A 20,857-nucleotide genomic window follows, 5' to 3' on the forward strand; every position below is an offset into this window, starting at 1 on the left:
GTGCTCATTTTGTGTTAAATACTTGTTAAATAACATTGGAGAGCAGGATGTGGGTTTCTGTTTTCTCTCTTGAGTCCTTTCTTATCAGGGATTGCTGCTCTAAGTTGACCTGCTGTGCTCTGGATGCATTTCTTGGCTGATATAAACATTCTGAGAGTTATTTCAAGGGGTTCTGCGAGGGGAATCAGAACTTTTACAGTCAGCAATTCCTCCTCAACCATTGTCCTGTCCATGCCAAATTCTTTCTTGTGAAAACTTCATTTAAAGCCCAGTCAGCTGAATACCCTGCCAACATTGTCTAACCTAAACTCTGGCTTGTTGATTCTGAGATGCATCAGCCCAATGATCCCCCACAGCATTTTGTGGGAACTCTTGTTTATCAAACCTTCAGCTGAATCTATTAAAAAGTAAGAGTGACTTGGGGGACCAGTTGCAGATTACTTAACACAGTGTTATGATCTACAATTTACAAAATCCTGGTCTCACTTCCACTCCCCTGGTCATGATAAATCTTTGACTGTTTAACTACAAAGAAATAAATTTTTTTTTTGCTTATTACTTGCACCAGAGAGTAAAAAAGAAGTATCTATGTTCTTCAAAACACTGTTTGACATGTGCCTTGACTGTGTGATATCCTTTTCTGCCCTCTCACCCTTAGAGTGCAAAGCCTGCCCTGCTGGGACTGAACCAGCTCTTGGGTTTGAATACAAGTGGTGGAACATACTACCAGGAAACATGAAGACATCTTGCTTTAATGTTGGCAACTCCAAGTGTGATGGGATGAATGGTGAGCCAAACTTTCTGTGTTGTGTGCCTGTCTCCTGCATGGACCCCTGTTGTATTGGAGCACCCATCAAAATGAGTGAGCTCTTGGATGCATGACTCACAGAAGTTTCCTCTCTTGAAATTTCCTGTGGGAAGCAATCTCACAGTATCACAAAGAAATAAAAAATCTGTTGTACACCAGAAGAGGGCAGGAGCTGCAGCCTGTGTGAAGTTCCCTCAGCAAAGACCGATCCCACCACTGGCTTTAATGCATCTTCAGATGCATTCATATTCCCACTGAAAAAAACATTTCTTTGTCTTCTCCCTAGTTTATCTCCTTTTCTGTTTTGTGATAGCTCTGCCCATCGAGGTCACACATAATTATTTTGGAAAACTTTCAGTCTGTAATTTTATTCCTTTAGTGCTCAGAGCTTTCTCTCTGCACATGTGCTAAAATTGCAGCAGAGAGCAGTCACAGCTCACTGATGAAAATGATCCTGTTTGGGACTTCTCCAGCCTTCTCTGGCAGATTTTCCTCTGTCTGATCCACCCTGTCAGACTGATGTAACTCAACTTTGAATTATGTGTGTTGAGCAGAGGGGAACTGAAGTATGTGCTTAACATTTAACACGCAGATTCACTGATCCATCTGTTTTAAGGCTGAAAGATGGATCATCCCCCTTGAGCTGCACAGCACAGGTCATGGAATATCAATTGCTTTGCTGATTTGAAAGGTGACAATTGCCTCTAAAATCAGCAGTCCACACAATTGCTAAAATTCTTCATTCAAAAGCACCGAGATATTGTTCTGCAGTTTATATCAGGCATCTTTAAAATACACTGAAATACTGAATTGTTTAAAAAGGATGGTAACATAGATTCCTTTTGCCACCCATTTATTGAAATTTTTTCTTTGTCTGTTGTGTGAAGGTTGGGAGGTGGCTGGTGATCACATCCAGAGTGGGGCAGGAGGCTCTGACAATGACTATCTTATCTTGAGCCTGAACATCCCAGGATTTAAGTAAGAAATGGGATATTTTTTCATCTCTTTCTTAGTTATTTCTGTCTCTTATATCTCTTTCACACTATCCCAGGGATGATCTGAGTCTTTCTTTCTGAAGTGGAATAATGTAATTTATGAGAGGAATCTTGAAATTTATTCCCATATCTCCAGTTTGTCCATTGAAGAAAGCAAATGTGTGAGACCTTGGTTTTTAGCAGTATGTGCTTCAGTCCAAGATACAGCCAGTTGGCTGTCTGGAAACTGAGAAAAGATGTTGCTATCCCTCTGTTTCTATATTATTTCACAGTAAGCCTACCATGGGGTGGATACTGGAGCCTGCCCTAACAATATTTTCGTGAAACCCAAGTTACTTTGCCCTGTGGCTCCAGGCAGCCTCCACTGTCTATGCTTCCCTTGGAGCCAACAGGGAGATGCAAACACTGCAGGAGAATGGGAATCTCACCACTCCTGAACCCTCAGACTGGCTGAAATACCTGCTTGAGGTTCTTGTGTCTCTGTCAAAAGAGTGAGCTTAGACCCCTAGCTCAGACCAGTGCCGAATATTGAGACCAGTAAGGTGTGGAAGATGAACCTCATCCTCCCTTTACTGTTTTTCAGCTGAGGTAGATGCAATTACATTGGTGTAAATCACTTGAATTGTGTAATGCATTTTAATAATAAGGTTCCCTACCTATGTGGTCAGATTTGGGTGTTCATTATAAGGAGGGAACTGTACCATAAGGAACTCAGACACTTAAAAATGATGCTGCTGCACCTGATACTCAGTGCAGAGGCTCCTGCCATTCTGCAAGGACAGGTTTTCTGTAACAGGACTTTGATGGCTTCACTGTACAAAACAGAATTTGAAGGATTGACTGGTGCCTGTCTGGAGAGCACTGTGTAAATATTTTGTTCCTTCTCTGTTAAACAGACCTCCAACATCAGTGACGGGAGCAACTGGGTCAGAACTGGGACGGATCACTTTTATTTTTGAGACCATCTGTTCAGCAGATTGTGTGCTGTACTTTATGGCAGTAAGTGAGACCTCTTTGTCCATGACTGAGGACTGAGCCTCAGTCCTAAAGTGGCTGTGTATTCCACATGTCACTTTAATACCTCTGCACAGGTGTGGTTAGTTGCACTTGGTTTATTATGATTAAGCATGGCATTAGTTTGGTATCTGCAGTGCCCTTGCAGGAAGGATTTAATGAATGACTAGTGAAATTCCTCCATCACTGAGTTGTGAACCATTTGTGGCTATCAGCTTATTCTAAAAGCAATCATTGGACACTAAGGAGCCAATTTTCCCCTGTTAAACTGACTGATGAAATGATCAGTCTCTCTTGTGCTATTGAGTTAGCATCTGTTCACAGAGTGACAAGTCAAGAAAAGTCAGGATGTGGGACAGAGGGATGGGAAGAGGACAGTTTGGGAATTTAGATTTGGTCCTGTCAATGACCTGGAGGATCAGCAGGGCAGCAGAAATGTTTGTTTGAATGTCCATTAGCTGAGGATGGCAAATGGATCTGCAATGGCTTGGGAAGCCATTTCTATTTTGTATTTAGTGGCTCTTTAAAGGAACTTGCTCTTAATTTGAAGAGAATTGAGTGGAAATTAGGGACAATTTAGAAGAGTCTGAAAATTTGTCAGTTGTGCAAAACAAAATAAGTATATTTCCTTTATTAAATGTTAAGTGCAATTGTGGAGTCCTTTTTATATGCTAATCTCTGCATCATAAAACATTGGTGGTTAGTGTAGTCAGACCACATGTTTTGTTGTTCCTTTTTAAAAAACATATTCCCATTTTGTAGGATGTTAATCGAAAAAATACCAATGTGGTGGAATCATGGGAAAGAAGTAAAGAAAGACAATCCTACACTCACATCATCTCCAAAAACGCTTCCTTCACATTCACCTGGGCCTTTCAGAGAATAAATGAGGGCCAAGATGTAAGTACCCCTTTATGTGTGGGGCTTTACAGCACAGCATTCCTTGGGCACTCACTGCCGGAGCTCCAGCCCTGTGTTGAAGCTCACAGGTTTGTCACGAGGGGCGAGTGGCTGTCACCACAAAGCAGCCCCTGGGGGCAGCTGTGCATGAGCCATGGACAAGCTGCTCCCTGAGCACAGAGATGTGGGTGTGACCCCAGGCTGGCTTCCCTGGCTCTCGTTCCAGAGCAGGCAGTTCATCAATGACATGGCCAAGATCTACTCCATCACGGTGACCAACGCTGTGGACGGAGTGGCCTCGTCCTGCCGCGCCTGCGCCCTGGGCTCCGAGCAGTCGGGCTCGTCCTGCGTGCCCTGCCCGCCCGGCCACTACATCGACAAAGAGAGCAGCCTGTGCAAGGAGTGTCCGGCCAACACCTTCCTGTCCATCCACCAGGTCTATGGCTGGGAGGCCTGCATCCCATGTGGGCCTGGCAGCAGGAGCACCAAGGTACCGACCCTGAGTGTTCCTGGGTGATGGGCAGACAGTGTTTGTTGGGCTGGAAGCTCTCAGAGGGCTCCTTCGAGTGCTTTCCTGTGCCCCGTGAGCCCTGCAGTACAGCTAGGACCAATTAGCCCACTAAAGTTATCACTAGTCTTGTTTCTGTTGGTAAATAATCAGATAAAAGTGACAACATCAGCTCAGAAAAAGGTTCCAAAGAATGTCACTAGTCTAATTTCTGTTCATAAATAATCAAAGTGACAACATCAGCTCACAAAAAGGGTTCATTTCAAGGAGCTGTACTGTGAACAGTGTACAAACAAGGCAAGAATCTACATTGCTTCCACCACAACTATGCCAGATGCCTGATCTTTTAAACTCAGGGACTTCCTCAGCTGGATGATGTTTCTGGGCCTTTAGAAACCTGTAACAAGTTCCTCTGACATGAAACCATAAGCATAAGTAAACGTCTATCATGTTCAAGATGCTGCACAGGTACTGGGAGAATGGCTCCTGTTTGTTTGTATTCTTCATATCCTGCTCTTGTTTCTTGAGCTGTTTCTTGTGTTTCCTTTACAAAATGCAATTGTAACCAAGGCCCTGTTTTGGTTTTTCTACAGGGCTTTAGGCTGGAACATTGAGATCCTAAAAGCACCCAGAACAAAACAAAGCAAGAAATTGCATTCTCTTGGCTAATGCAGCAGACAACAGAAAAACCAGGCTTAGGGAAGATTTTAGTCCTGATATGTGATTGCAAGGGACTGAAATGGGAATGGGAATTATCCCAAGGGAAAGATCAATTGCAGGAATAGGACAGAGTTCCCCTTCATCCTTAACAAGGAAGGCAATCCTGTCTGCACCCGTGCTTTAACTCTGAGGTGAATGGTTTGCTGCTGTTCCATAACTGCTCTTTAATGGATGCCTCTGCCTTGCAGGACCACTCTGCCTGCTTCAGTGACTGCCTGGTGTCCTATGTCAAGGATAACCAAAGCCTGAATTACAATTTTAGCAACCTCAGCCAGGTGGGCTCGTTGATGAGTGGACCCAGCTTCACTTCCCGAGGGACCAAGTTCTTCCACTTCTTTAACATCAGCCTGTGTGGGAATGAGGTGAGCTCAACTGGGGCTGAGGGTTGGGAGGATGAACCAATTTGTTGCTTGTGTTGATGCTCTGGGGTAATGCTGACACAGGACTAAGACTGCCTTTCAGCTGAGTTGTCACCAATACTGTACAAACACTTCCCTTTGGAACTTGTTTTGCAGTGCAAAACATTTTTCCATTTTAAAAGAGCAGCCAAGTGATTTTGCAGAGCAGAGATACTGTGTTATAGGCCATAAATAAAGCTCTGAAGAAAATTCCTGTCACATCTCTGCTTTTTCTTTCTTGTGCCTTTAAGTCACTTGCATCACCACCCTGACCTTTGTGTGCTGCCACCAAGGAGCTCAAATGAAGGGTTTGAGTATTTCAGCTGGCAACTGCTTTCCATACATGTCCCTCATTGCTTCACTGGAGATGTTGTGTGCAGAGCCCCTGGCCACCCTGTCAGCCAGTGGCTGAGATGCCCAGTGCTGACTTCGCAGCCTTGGACAGTAGTAGGAAAATGTGTTTAGTCTGTGAGTTAAACATGCTCTGTCTGGGACTTGGACTGAACCAGAGCATGTTGTCACACACAAATTGACTTTCAGAGCAGTTCCAGCATTGTGCATTGTCCCATGAAAGCCAACATGTGCAGTTAACAATAATGCTCAGCCCTGTAAAGTTCTGAAGTATTTTTGCCATACCAAAGGATTTGCATGAGTTAAGACAAATGAGTAGTCACATTTCTTTACAGCATTTTGCATACTTTTAAGCTTCAATGTGTGTTTAACTACCACCTGGACTAGAGCTGCTGACAGCTAGATCCACAAACATACAGATACGCTCTCTCCTCTGTGACTCTGGTCTTCACTTTCCCAAACTACAATGGCACCACAGCACAACCAACCATATGATTAGGTGGTGAGTGCTTGACATTTTGTTATGAAAATTGAGTCTGGTAATTTGTCTTTCATTGCTTTGCTCTGATTCTAGCACTGATCTTGACATGCAACATTAAAGCAGTCTTGAAGGCTCTATATCTGTTTAAGGATTTCATGTATTTGTGCTTTGAGAATATTTTATCTGGATTAAATCCCAAATAAAGATGTATTCTACAGTATGTTATTTAAAGGCAAGGGAAATAGGGTTTTCCTTTGCAAGCCATTTTGCTCTGCTCTGCAAGTAAACACTGTGCTGTCAAGATAAACAAAGAAGAGTGCTCCACAGTGCAGATTTCTGATAAGGCACCTGCCAGAGGTGACATTGTATTTCTGAGTCTGTACAAGGCTTTAATGGGAGCTTTGACAATGGCACAGTTTGTTGTGGTTTGTCCCTCTTATGACAGACACATAGAGACATCAACTTTTTATAAGGTAAAGTAATGAATGTTGTCCAGTTTGCTATCAGGAAGTTTGCAATCTCTCTCTTCCCAAACTTTTTCACTTCTTATCAACAACCAACAGCTTCTCCCTTTTTTCCTGATTGTCTGCAGGGGAAGAAGATGGCAATCTGCACTGACAATATCACAGATGTTACTCTGAAGGACATGGTTGCAGAATCAGAAGATTTTTCCAATTTTGTGGGAGCTTTTGTCTGTCAGTCCACCATCATCCCGTCAGACAGCAAGGGCTTCCGAACAGCCCTGGCCCTGCAGTCCAACAGCCTGGCTGACAGGTTCTTAGGTACATGTTTGTCTTCTTGTTGTGAATGTGCTCTCATGTATTTGGGGCTGCAGAGCAAATCCTTCTTGGCTCAGCAGCTGCATTACTTTGAGGGAAGAGTGAAGGGGAGCCCAAGATCAGTCTGAGATGGTTCCTGAGCTGTGAAGCAGCTCTGCACAGATGCCTCTGTGTTCTGCTGATGTTTCAGTTCAGCTGATGGCTGGAGAAGAGTAAGGGTTATGCACATTTTTAGTTTTCTGTTTCTGTGCTTGGTTTGGTGGGTCTCATGGTGCATAGCATTTCAGCACAAAAAATCTGGAGAGTGTAATCAAAGAGCACTGGTTTTCTTTTATGTTCTGTACCCACCTCACTCAGGGCAAGACCAATGACTGTGTCAGTCACATTAGTCCAAGTGTTTCTGCCTGTGCCAAGATCCCACTTGGGCAATTTTAGGAGAAGAAACTGATGTGGGGACATAATTAGGCAAGGAATCAAGAGGCTTAGGGCAGCACGTGGCTCTGCACATCATTAAGTTTTACATTGGTCCAGCTCACAAGTTCCCAGAACCTGAGGCCAGATGAGACAATGAAGTCATTTGGTCTGCTCACCTATCCATTACAGGCACGGAGTGTTTGTACTTTCTCTGTGGCACTGAGCCCAGAAACTTATGTTTGACAAAAGCACATCTTTGGAAGAGCATTCAACCTGGACTTTTAAGTCTGCCAGAAATAGCAACTTTGCCACAGTCACTGATATTCTTTTTTTCCACTGGTCAAACACCATCTCTGTGTTTGTTTTTAAAGCAGGCTTGTGTCCTATTTGAATTTCCCTGACTTCAGTTTTCAGCTCTTGCTTTTTGTCAGTCTTTTTCCAGCTCAAACCAGCATTTTCCTTCTTGAAAAAATAATTTGTGTACTGGAATCATCACACCCTTTAGTTGACCAAGTTCTTCTAATTGTCTTGCTATCATGTATTTATTTTTAGCACCTTTTGAGGCTCTTTCTACACCTTCTACAACTTTATATATCTTAAAGCATAGAATGGAATTGTATTCCAGTATTTAATTTGCTATAATAGCAATAAAAATCACTTTTGTTTTTGGAATCCCTGCCTCCTTCTTTCTCCAAACTTAAGGTATTTCATAATGGCTTCTTGAATCTGATCTCCACTCTGAATGTTTTTTCAAAGTTACAGTTTCCAAGGCAAAAATCTCTGTTTCTTAAGACTGGCCTTCAATTCTTGCTTCACTTTTCTTATATTGAATTTGTTTGGGATCATCTTACCAAGTGAACCAAGCAACCAAGTAGCTCTGTATTTTATTTTTGATCATCATAATCTTTGTCTCATCTACACACTTTACCAGCATGGATTATACAGTTACTTGCAGATCCCTGATATTAATCTTGCATTTTCACACTTCAATATCAATGCCTAGAGAAGCCTGGAGACATCCCATGTTTGATGACAATTTCTCATGGCCAGATAATTTTATAATGACTTAGCTAAATAGTTTTTAATGCAGAATTTGCACTTAATTGATAGTACACTGCTAACTTTTTAATTTTAATCTCACGTGGTAATTAGTGAAATACTTGATAAATTTACAGAACTTTTTTTAGTTCATCAGCACTCAAGGAATGAGATCAGATTTGTTCTACAAGAGAGGTTCTCCATAAATTCTTGTTGACTTTCTCTCATTGTGTGTGTGTCCATGGTCTGAAACCCATTTCCCATCACCATTATTTTGTCTCTGTGAGAGCCACATTGTAATTCAGGTCATCATATCCCCTCTCCATGAGTCTTTTGACATCAAAAGCTCTGTTAAAGGTCACTCTTAGCTATGGGTTTCTAGTTCACAAACATTCATGACAGTAAATGCCAATATTGTCTCCTGCCACTGGAGGAATGAGGGCAATCATTATCTTGAAAAACAAGGAGATAGTCTTGATTTTTTCCCAATACAAAGAGAAGATGCCAAGCTCTTCAGATGCCTTTTTAATCTCAGTTGCTTAATTTTAAAATGGTTGAAGTTTGCCTTTCCTAACATAACAAGGATGTGCTGAAGTGAGTCCAGAGGAGGCCAAAACATGGTCAGAGGGCTGATCACCCCTCCTGGGTGACAGTCTGAGAGAACTGAGATTGTTCAGCCTGGAGAAGAGAAGGCTTCAAGGACATTTTAGAGATCTTCCAATACCTAAAGGGGCTACAAGGGAGCTGGAGAGGGATTTTTTACAAGGGCATGTAGTGACAGAACAAGGGGGAATAGCTTCAAACTTAGAGTAGATTAGATATTAGGAAGAAATTCTTCCCTGTGAGGGTGGTGAGACACTGGCACAGGTTGCCCAGAGAAGCTGGGGGTGTTCCAGAACAGATTGGGCAGGGTTTTGAGCAATCTGGTCTAGTGAGAGGTGTCCCTGCCCATGGCAGGGGATTTGGAGCAAGGTGATCTTTAAGGTTGCTTCCAACCCAGACCGTTCTATGACTCTGTGATTCTAGGAACTGTTTCAAGAACAAGTGGAAAACTTTTCTCCAGTCTTTTCACCAGTTTCTGAGCACTGCCACTTCTTGTTGTTCTAGCAATGTTTAACTCCCTAGAAGGATGCAGCTCCATTTGCACAACTCCCTCTTCTGAAATGTTGTAGTGCAACACCAATACTTTCTGTCATCTTCCAACCCTCAGTTCAGGGTGTTGGAAGGATCCCTAAGAACTTTGGTTATTTGCATTTCCCCCCTCTTCATCTTTTGCCCAAAATCCATGTAGTTCATACACCAGCCTGTCCTTTGTTCCAAAATGTGCCATCAAGCCTTGCCTGTGATTCCATAATCCTTCTGAGTCTTGTAATTCCATCTCCCACAGTTCTGCAAATTGCTCAGGTCATTACATCGTTTTGATGTATGAGGGTTGTACACTCAAGGCACATGCTCTGAGTGGTTACATCAGATACCTTCAGCAGTTCTTTGCTAGCCTGAATTATTTTATGTTTCTTTAATATCCAATGATTGCTTTAAATTAATATGAAAGAGTAATAAATATTTACACTGGTGTTTTATTTTTTTAAGTTTTGCTATGTCTAGATGAGGAAATCAGACTGTATGAGGAACATATGCATCTGCAAAATTTAGTTAGAAAAAAGTGTGTGTGATGTACAGTAATGCCATTAAATGCTATTAAGTGAGATCCACACCTTTCAGACTGAGAAAATATTACACATGAACCCCTCAAAAATCCATAGTTTGCTCCTTTTTTTTTTTTTTATTTCTCACATTTTAGGAGCTACTGTTGAAACAACGCTGGAAAATATCAGCATAAAGGCAGATATGTTTCCTCCCTCTCCAAGCAAAATACCAGATGTGCATTTCTTTTACAAGTAGGTAAAAAACTGCTGCTTATTGCTATGTCAGATGTTTTAATTTGTTTAAAGGAAAGTAAAACTGTGAGAGGGGATCTATAACCCACCCTTTTATCTTTGCCACTTTAATCAGTATCTGCCTGATATTGATTGACATGTTGAAGATTATCTTTTAAAGTCAGCAAACACTTTTTTCTCAAATCTAAATTAGTCTTGATCCATTGGAAGTGACACCAGAACTTTGATTCATCCAGATGCCACTTTCAGTGGCCTGTTACTTTCCATATTTTCTCATATATGACTTTTAAATGTCCACTTCTGGTTGCATATTTTCTTTCATTTGTGTTTACTTTGATGCTACAAAAAAGAACTAATCAAGATTAAAAGTAATTGTTTCAACATGCACAATTACTAATATGCTTTCCCCATTCTTCACTCTTCTCCATAAAAAGAATTCCTCAGTTTGGGTAGGAAGTAGCTCAAAGATCTGCTCAGTTCAGATGTCTGCCTGCTGGACTTCATGTCAGCTGTGTTTCTAAGCTGGGACTTAACTGCATATAGAACTTTGGATATCAGCACTTCATGCTTCTGTGAACACTTAAATGATGTGTCTGATTCTGCAAACTGAACCCCACACAGTGACCCTGCTTTGAGCGTATTATGAACTTGGCTTACAATGTCTATCAGGCTGGAATAAGATTTTTTGGATCCCCTTTGCCCAGTGCTATTTCAGGACAGTTTGTTTGCTAGGCTGGGAGTGAGCCATCAGAACCTCTCCAGCAGAGTGACACACCAAGCACAGCACCTGTGATTCTCCTTTCAATCATTTTATTCTATTTTGACGCAGCAGAGTCCAAACTAGCTAGAAAACATGAGCAGTTCCCTGAGTAGCATCTCAGAGCACTTTGAGATTTAAATGAATTGGTGAGGGCTACCCTGATTCTGTTGCTTTTTTTTGGGTTTTTTTTGGTTTTTTTTCACCTGGCAAAGTCAAAAGCCCTGTGGTAAAGGGTATTTTGTTAGTATTGCAGCTGCCTGAGTGTTTGCAGACCTATGAAAGAGCAATATCCATTTAATGTAGAGGAAATGTGTTACTTTTCTCCTCTTGTTTCACATTAGGTCTTCAACAGTGACAACCTCCTGTGAGAGTGGCCGTGCAACTGTTGTGACAATGAGATGCAACCCCAACAAACCAGACCAAGGAGAGCTTTCTGTGCCCAGGTATTTTGGTCTTTGTGTCCCACTAGTGCCACAAAGCCTTTGCTCCTCGGGTAATCTTTACAAAACTCATTAGTAATTTTGTATTATAATACAATAGCAATGAGGGGTGCTCCCTCCCTCATCAGTCACTTGTTTCTCCTAGGTGTCCATCAGCCTCCAGCAGACCAACTGATCTCTGTTCAGACTGTGTGCCAGGTTGTTCTGAGCTTAAACACAACAGAAAATGCAGTGATGTTTCCTTGTCTTCACTTCTCCTTTATTTCAGTTCCTTATTTTAATTTTTGGCCTCCTGATTAGAACTGCCTAGTTGAGGCTTTGAGAGGTAGTTTTTCTTCCTTGATCTACAGCAGTGGCTAGGGAAAATTATTGTTTTGGGAAGAGAGCAACCTGTTCTAGGAACTTTGAAATCTGCTATTGCAATGCTTATGTGAGCCCTGACTGTCTATTTTATGTTTGGAATATATTTATTTATGTGTTTCATCTGTATCCTGGCAGCCTTGTACCAGTTGTGTTTAATTTACCTGACTTTTTTTCCCCTTCTGTCTGATTTGAGTGACTTTAAAAAGCTTATTTCTTCCAAAATCCTGTTTATGCCTGCATAAACATAACTGAAGGCATAAGCATGATTGAAAAATTGCAAAGAAAAAAAAGAGTAAAAGAATCAATTCTATTACTCTTTAGCAACACACTGTGATTTTTCAGAAGCTTCCTTCAACTCTGATTCAACTTCAACCCTCCTCTTTGGTTATCAAGGCCCACTTTAGTCTGTCTGGATGTTAATACAAATCTGTTGGTAGCTCTCACTCATCCTCCTTCCCAAAAGTTGAGCCCCCTTCCCAAAAGTTAACAGTGTGAAAGTGTGGGATGCTTTGATCCCTGTCCCTCTCAGGACACACAAACTGTGCTTGCCCAAACGAAGGCAGAGTGGAGCCTGCTTCACAGGTGATGGATGAGTGATTGATATTTGAATACCTTTGGAGATGCCTACCCCAGCTTCTGAGGGACCTGTCCTGCTACAAATTATGCTGGGCAATAAGCCACTGTCTGTCAGCTTCTGTGTGAAAATTCTTCAGTTCTTCCAGTGGCACAGGATAAACATGATGTGAACTGTGCTAAAGCACCAGTAGGGAGGGAGGAACAGCCTCCTTCACTTTTGGAAGTGTGCCCCCAACATATGTACCTCATCTCAGTTCATGTTGACTTCTCCTTTCCTATCCCCCTTTGATTAGCTCAGCAGTCAGCTGTTTTCACACAGTGAGGTATCAGATATATGTCAAATAACCTAACTCCTTGATCCTCCAGGCATGGTGTTTAGTATCACATGAAGCTTCAGTATAAGATGAAAGCAGCTGAGGAGAAAGGTCTGTCAGTGCTCCTGCCATGTAGGTTGGGAAAATGCTCCATAATTCACAGCAGAATGTACCTGTTGTCAGGTATTCAAATTTGGATAAGCCAGAATGGGCTTTTAGGGCTGGGGATTTTTCAGTGCTTCAGATCAGAATATCAGGTTTCCAGATGATCTAGAAAAACACAACTTTAAATCCATTTTTTTTTCTGCATGAATATATTTCATACTTACATGACCAAACTTCTTGCATGGCCTTTGGCCATTGCTGCTGTTGGACCTGATGTGATTGTCAGTAACAAAATCTACGTGACTGTCCTGCCACTGCCAGTACAACTTTCTTCTGCAGGCTGAATACAAAACAGGCCATTAGCTTTTCTTGGAGTAAGAAAAGGTGTTATGTCTTCATTAACTGGTGAACATCCTTCTAGTAATTAACCATGACAGGACAAGTCCATTCCATATGGACTAAATTAGACAGACTTCATCAGAACAATGGCAGGAACCAGACAGCAGCACTCACATGGAACAGCCACCCTGTGCAGGAGAGGTGTATGCTGGGCTAGCCTGGGTTGGTGAAAAAGTCTAGTCCTCTCCTCTCCTCTCCTCTCCTCTCCTCTCCTCTCCTCTCCTCTCCTCTCCTCTCCTCTCCTCTCCTCTCCTCTCCTCTCCTCTCCTCTCCTCTCCTCTCCTCTCCTCTCCTCTCCTCTCCTCTCCTCTCCTCTCCTCTCCTCTCCTCTCCTCTCCTCTCCTCTCCTCTCCTCTCCTCTCCTCTCCTCTCCTCTCCTCTCCTCTCCTCTCCTCTCCTCTCCTCGACAGCTCAACATCTGTTTTCACTTGAGAAAGCATTTTATAAACTGGGAAAAATTCTTCCCCCACATTCTTCTATCTGCTAACCTGATGGATGTTTACCCATTTCTCTTACTTCCCATTCCCAATCTTGAGCAGCAGAATGTAGATGAGGATGCAAACCCCAGAGTGTTTCTTTCATAACTGAGCTCTGCTCTCCTCGTAGCTCCTGCCCCGCGGGCACCTGCGATGGATGCACTTTCTACTTCCTGTGGGAAAGTGCAGAAGCTTGTCCTCTCTGCACAGAGCAAGACTACCACGAGATTGAGGGAGCCTGCAAAAAAGGATTTCAGGTACAGGACCCACGTCTCAAAGTCAAATGGGCTCATTTAGGTATAACTTGGACTCTTGTTGAAATTTGTTGGGCAAATTGATGTGTAAGTGAGTTGGAAGATCTCAGAGTCTTTTGAGCTGGCTTGGATGCAAGCTGAGGGAGGAGCTGTGTTGAGACTCAGGAATGTTTGTGTCAATGGCAGTGTGGCTCCTGTAAGAGAGCTGGCTTGTGCTGACCACCTCTGTGAGTAAGGATGTGAACTCTCATGCATTCATACTTACAGGGCAGTTATGCTGAAGGCTGGAGTGTCCAGAGGACTTCAGTTCTTTCATAGCCATAATCATCAGGGGCAGGCCAGGAAAGGTTTGCACGTGTCAGTTCATAAATTCATCCTACTTGCTTGCAGTGTTTTTGCTGCTGCCTTCTCTAGTCAAATATTAGGAAGTCCTTGCACTGGTTCAAGCTGTCCTGTTGATCAGCAGCTCCTGGGCAGGCACAGATATTCCCAATAGCTGTTCAGCCCATATTGTATCATGTGGAGAGCCATACAGAGGAGGAAATCCTTTTGCCATGCCTGAACCTGCAGGCACAAGCAAGGGGGTGATTGATTAGACAATATAACTGAAAACTTGAAGTCTGAAAACCTGAAGGATGTGATTTTGTTTGCTTTCAATAAAAAGTTATCTGACCCTTCTACCTCAGAACAGCTTGTCTTGTGTAAGTTAAACAGTTCTCTCTTTTCCTACAAGCAGCTCACTTTTTGGTCTTTTCTGTTTGAAAGGAAACTTTATATGTATGGAATGAGCCAAAGCATTGCATTAAAGGAGTTCCCTTGCCAGAAAAAAAGACCAGCACTTGTGAAACAGTGGATTTTTGGCTTAAAGTTGGAGCTGGTGTTGGTGCTTTCACAGCCGTTCTGCTCATAGCCTTGACTTGCTATTTTTGGAAGAAGAACCAAAAGTAAGTATTGCAAATTATGTTCTGTATAAAAGCTAGCTAAAAGCTTGATGGAGTGACTTTTCTTGCATCTGACTTTATGACACTGTTGACGAGAAGTACCTGTGTAGGATCAATCCATTCATACACCAAGGCTGATGTTTGTTCTGTCAACAGTGGCTATAAAAAATTCCAGTGAGAAAAGTATAGAACATCCACAGTAATTTGCAATGGCATAATTTCCCAATAGGAACTGTCTTTTCAACATTTGAGAGTTTGAAGTTGACTTTAGGTTCTGAAGCAACATGGCTTTCCCAAGCTCTGGAGACCAGAAGGGTATCTTTAGTCTAATTAGTCCCTTTCAGCTTGGTCAAAAATTAGGTTTTGGCCATATTGCTTATTTCTATTTTAGTTTTTGCCCCTTCTTCATGCAGAAGCCCTCTTGACCTCCCCATGGTCTTTTGGGAAAACATGGTTCTTTTATAAGGATAGAAGACTAATTGGAGAGCAAGAGCTCAGTGTATTGTTAACACTATTTTGGTTACATATTTTTAATGATTGAAAAGTACCTAACTTCCTCAGTATCTACCTCAGGAGTAACTATGTGGGAGAACTGCAGACAATCTAAATTATAAAAGCCCGGAGTATGGGACAGTTGAGAAAAAAAATCTATTCCTGTGTGGCTTTATTTCTTCAGGCTGGAGTATAAATATTCCAAATTAGTGATGACAACGAACTCAAAAGAGTGTGAACTGCCAGCTGCTGACAGCTGTGCTATAATGGAAGGAGAAGATAATGAAGAAGAAATAGTATATTCAAATAAGCAGTCACTGCTGGGGAAGCTCAAATCCTTGGCAACAAAGGTGAGTATTAATACTAAATATAATATTAATACTAAAAATAATTATTACCTTTATTTATTACTGGATGTGATGAGACTTTGATGCTAATTTCACAGCAGTGCAGCCTCCCACGCACACCTCATCCAGTCCATAGTGATCTGCTGAAATCCACAGTCTGGATAAAATTCAGAAATGTTGTAGGGATTTGGGTAAATGCTCCTTCCTCCACAGAGAGATTTCAGTAGCATTTTTTATTGCATGGGTGACACCACAAAAAAACAGTTAATGGCAGAGAGAACCTTTATGCCCGAAATCCTCCCAGGCACATCCATTGCTGAGGCAAACACAGCTATTAGAGACACAAAAAATTAACATTGGCAACACAGCCACCAGCCAGCTCACCTGGGCTGGCTTCCTGGCTGACTTGAGACAGTAATTTTGGGTAAGGTTCAGCTGAAGAGGAAGCACCAGCTTCAGCCTGTTGCCCAACACAGCAGCTTCTTCCATTTCAGTGGGAAGCAACACCAAAAAAGTTTTTTTTTTTTTTCCTGCAGTAGATGTGATGTGCATTCTTGCATGTCTCATTTGACAGCAAAGTCTTTAAACATTTCTGAGAGGAGCCACAGAGCTTGGTAGATCCTAAAAGCTCTTTGGTCTTTGTTCCAAATGCCTTGAAATCTGTGTTATGGAAAGGGCAGTGTTGTCTTTAAGGAATTCCATTGGGGGCATCTGTTATGATCAGGATTAATGCAAATGACATTTTCCCTTTCAAACAGGTTTGTTGAGGTGAGTTTCTTAAAAAGTCTCTTAAAATATCATAATAAAAATTAATTTTAAAACATTGTACTCTAGTTTATTGTCCAAATAATTTCAGAATGTTGAATTTTGAGATTTTTTTTCCTTGTATCCCTTTTTATTTCTTTCTGTGATTGAGTGCAATGTAATTAAAACTTGTGTGCTGCCTTTCTTTTCCCTTATTAATCTCTCCTCTTCATTTTTGTAATTTTTTTATTTGACTGGAGTCCTCTTGCCACACTACCTGCTCCTCAGATATCCCTCCTAGGAGAAGTTACCATTGCACAGATAATGTGCAGAATTTCCCTTGACCCCAGCCTGACTATTTGTCCTGCAAAATCAATATTGTTCCTTGTGGAAAGGGGCAGAAATCCAATATTAATTCTTAATTTAACACTGAGAATATTGAAAATGTAAATAAAATCAAATCACATAAAATTTTGTGGTGATACTCCAAAAATAGAAGTAAGCTTTAGTACTTCAGTATTCAGACAACTTTAATGCCTACTTGGAGTTTTTAAATATTCCTATATCCACTGTAGCAGGCCTCCTGAGTGTTCTCCTCTTTTTCAACTTTTTCCTCTTTTTTGTCAGATATTTCTAGGCTTGTTCCCTTTTGTACTGCTAGATAACAATAGCTGGCAAAGTTGACTTCCAGTACCTCATTAGCTTACTCAGCTCTGTGTCCTGTGTCCCTGCAGATAACTCAAATTGAATATATATTTATCAAAAACAAATGTTATAGGCATTGCTTTTCATTTATGCAAAAGATGAAGAATTCATATCCTGCTACTTATGCATGTAAAATACAGAAAAAATATATGGAGCAAAACAGAGGAGAAAAAGGAGAAAAGTAAAATGAGAAAGAAAGAAAGAAAGAAAATCTCTAGTATCCTACTTATATGTTGAAGCTTCAGGCTATGGCATTTCTGCCAGCAGGTCACAAAGATTTCAATGTGTTTGAGTAGCCAAGGGATTGAGGGCTAGGCCTGTAATACAGGAAGGGATGAGCTGTTTTTAATGAGAAAATAGAGCCAAATAATTACAAACCTGTTTGAGACTGGTGGCTGCTCTAGTTGTGTCTGTTGTCTCCAGCATGACAATACCAGGATCTTCAGAACACACATTTTCCACTAGAATAGCATAGGACAATTTCTCCCCTTCTTTCCCATGTCTGTACCAGGCTGTCCTGATCTGTGTGAGATGACTTTAAAAATCAGATTATGAAGGTGGTTTAACACAGTTTTCAAACTATTTGCGTGTGTATGCCCACATTTCTTGCTCTCCCTGATTCCTGCTGGCCAGATGGCCAAGGCTGTCACCCAGCAAACGAGCACAGAGAGAAAACTCAACCCCTAGCCCTGATTTTTAAGATGGCAAATAATTTATAGACTCATTTTGTCATGTGGGTCTCGCAGAGAAGTGTTGAGATTGGAATCCAGGAGCAAGGCAGTGGTGTTCACACTCACATGCTATGCTTCAAGCATTCTATATATTGCAGGAAACACATTAATAAGTGATAATAACCATCGAAATGATTATTATCTTGCAATTCACTGGCTCAGACTACCTGTCCTATTCTATGAATATGGAATGCAGACTTTCCCTGAACCGTCTAAAATAAGTACCATGAACAATAACTATATCATAATTTTATTTATAAACCCAAATTTTCACAGAATTAGTAATGTTATTAAATGTTAAAAGGTCAATCTGTGCACTTAATTACTGTAGTAAAAATAAAGTGAAGTTTTTGGCAAAGGATATTGAGAAAAGAAGTGATTGTGCTGTCTGCTGTAGAGATTTTGAGGAAATCCAGTTGATGGGAACCTGTCTTTTACATTGCAGGAAAAGGAAGATAATTTTGAATCTGTTCAGCTGAAATCTTCAAGATCCCAGAATATATGAAGAACTAATGCTGCCTTCAAAGAAACAAACCTAATTTCTATTTTTACAGGACCATATTTTAAACATGTTCTGGCACACATTGTAGTGGTGATCTTGGTGAGAAATGCTTGGCCGTTTAGGAGGAAACAAGACAGGAAGCAAACCAGAAAATTGGATTGCCTTACCATGTGATTGAGTACCTTGCCAAAAAAAAAGAAAACAGATGCTTGGATTCCATACTGGGAATGAAATTCAACTCAGGAAGAGATATACATACTGCAAATAACATGAATTTTTTGCATTCACCTGGGCAACACTCAGGCATGCCATATGATTTGTAGGTACCTTTTGTTTCCTTCTCACTCCTTCTGCACATATTCCTAAGAAATGAATTTCAGAGAGGCCTGCAACCTCCTGCAAGGGTTGTGTGTTGTTTACTAGCAGAACTGTGAGTCTCACTTGAAATCAAAATTGTGAATGGTACTTGGAATGAGCCTCAGGTGAGTTTTGAACTTTGGAAAATAGTTTTCATTTTAATGCTTGGATGGTCTGGATGGTCTGTGTTGACTTCTAACGCGAGAGGAATTGTGTTGCACCTGCAAATCCAACCCATTCTTGTGCCTAAGTCATGGCCATCAAGGTTGGAGTAAAACCTAGTGCTATTAAATTTAAACTTGGCAACAGCTGTTGTGTGAATTGTAGGTCTGGGCCCATGGGTTTATAGGCAGTAGCAGGTTCAAACTCTATAAAGAGATGTAAAGTGGTACCTACAGTGCAAGTTGCACTTGTCCTTCTCTATGGAACCTTGTCCTTTCAAGAGAGGTCTTTGGAGATTCAGCGTCCTCCCTTGGGCTGCATAAATCTCACTTTTCCCAGGGCTGGGAACCAGCAAAGCCTGAACTCTGGAGGTACAGCAAAAATCTCTACTTTTGGGAATCAGGGATCGGCTTTGTCAGTTGGGAGGCTTGTTAGAAATACTCATCCTCCTTTATTCCTGGGCCCATGTGAGGAAGGAGGATGGATGGATGGATGGATGGATGGATGGATGGATGGATGAATGGATGGATTGATAGATGGATGGATGGATTGGATGATGGATGGATGGATGGATGGATGGATGGATTGGATGGATGGATGGATGGATGGATGGATTGGATAATGGATGCCTGGATGATGGATGGATGGATTGGATGGATGGATGGATGGATTGGATAATGGATGCATGGATGATGGATGGATTAGATGGATGGATGGATGCTGGATGGATGGATGATGGATGGATGGATTGGATGATGGATGGATGATGGATTGGATGGATGATGGTTGGATGGATGGATGGATGGATGGATAGATGGATGGATGATGGATGGATTGGATGGATGGATGGATGATTGATGGATGGATGATGGATGGATGGATGGATGGATTGGATGATGGATGGATGATGGATTGGATGGATGATGGATTGGAGGGATGATTGATGGATGGATGGATGGATTGGATGATGGATGGATTGGATGGATGGATTGGATAGATGGATGGATGGATGCATTGATGGATGGACTGGATGGATGGATGGATGGATGGATGGATGGATGGATGGATGGATTGAATGGATTATGGATGGATGGATGGATTGGATGGATGGATGATGGATGGATGAACGTATGGATGATGGATGGATGGATGGATGGATGGATGGATGTCCAGCAGAGCTGAGCATGGGTTATGTACTTGCACAGCATCTCAGTGCATCCTGTGTCAGTGCAAGTACCAGCTCTGGAGGAAAGGCACAAAGCAGTGCCTTGGAAACTGGAGGCCAGGTGGACTTTTCCATAAATCAGCCACATTATAAGCATGTGATCTTCAATATCCACAGTAATAATTTCCTGAAATTCCCTCTGAGGTTGAACTCAAAGGAATCTGAAACTTAGGCAAAAAATGTTTGAGTAAAATTATGCAAGACTTGTATAGAGCCAGAGAAAATGAGCAACGATTCTTGTATTGACCTCTGGTCAGACTCATATTTCCATTACAGCAAATTTATGTGAATTGTGGAATGCATCAAAACCAGAAAAGAGACATGGGCAGAAATAGTCTTTTTACTATGAGGAATATAGATTTTTGATTTTATATGACTGAGCTAGTTCTATCAATAAAAGAGGGCCCACTTTTAAGTAAAATTTAAATTAAACTGGATTTTCTGCACTCTAAATATTTTATTATACTCTAGATGTGGACAAAAATTTTATGAAGTTTAGATTTTTTTTTCATTAGGGAAAATTCAGCTGTTATTTTATAGTTCCAGTCAAAGAACACACACTTTATTATTTTGATGGGAGATCCTTCAGGCATCTTAACTGAAGTGGTGTACATTTTCTGTTGGTCTTGAAAAGGCACTTCACTTTCCCAACAAAGATTT

The 20,857-nt window shown here is 41.4% G+C and overlaps 1 protein-coding gene across 1 annotated transcript in view; it reads left to right on the top strand.

The window, feature by feature from the left end:
- ELAPOR2 (endosome-lysosome associated apoptosis and autophagy regulator family member 2) overlaps nt 1-18,686 on the top strand; it is a 92,559-nt gene extending 73,873 nt beyond the window's left edge. Inside the window, exons 10-22 of the mRNA XM_033058605.1 lie at nt 659-787; nt 1,696-1,786; nt 2,700-2,802; nt 3,580-3,717; nt 3,944-4,207; nt 5,134-5,307; nt 6,768-6,957; nt 10,208-10,304; nt 11,406-11,507; nt 13,868-13,994; nt 14,757-14,935; nt 15,609-15,774; nt 18,397-18,686. Of these exons, the coding sequence (XP_032914496.1) occupies nt 659-787; nt 1,696-1,786; nt 2,700-2,802; nt 3,580-3,717; nt 3,944-4,207; nt 5,134-5,307; nt 6,768-6,957; nt 10,208-10,304; nt 11,406-11,507; nt 13,868-13,994; nt 14,757-14,935; nt 15,609-15,774; nt 18,397-18,456 (1,820 nt within the window). The 3' untranslated portion in view covers nt 18,457-18,686. The remainder of the gene's footprint in view (nt 1-658; nt 788-1,695; nt 1,787-2,699; nt 2,803-3,579; nt 3,718-3,943; nt 4,208-5,133; nt 5,308-6,767; nt 6,958-10,207; nt 10,305-11,405; nt 11,508-13,867; nt 13,995-14,756; nt 14,936-15,608; nt 15,775-18,396) is intronic.
- Nucleotides 18,687-20,857: the final 2,171 nt, after the last annotated feature.

This window comes from Catharus ustulatus, chromosome 4 (assembly GCF_009819885.2).
Source record: "Catharus ustulatus isolate bCatUst1 chromosome 4, bCatUst1.pri.v2, whole genome shotgun sequence".
In the NCBI taxonomy this organism is placed as follows: Eukaryota; Metazoa; Chordata; class Aves; order Passeriformes; family Turdidae; genus Catharus; species Catharus ustulatus.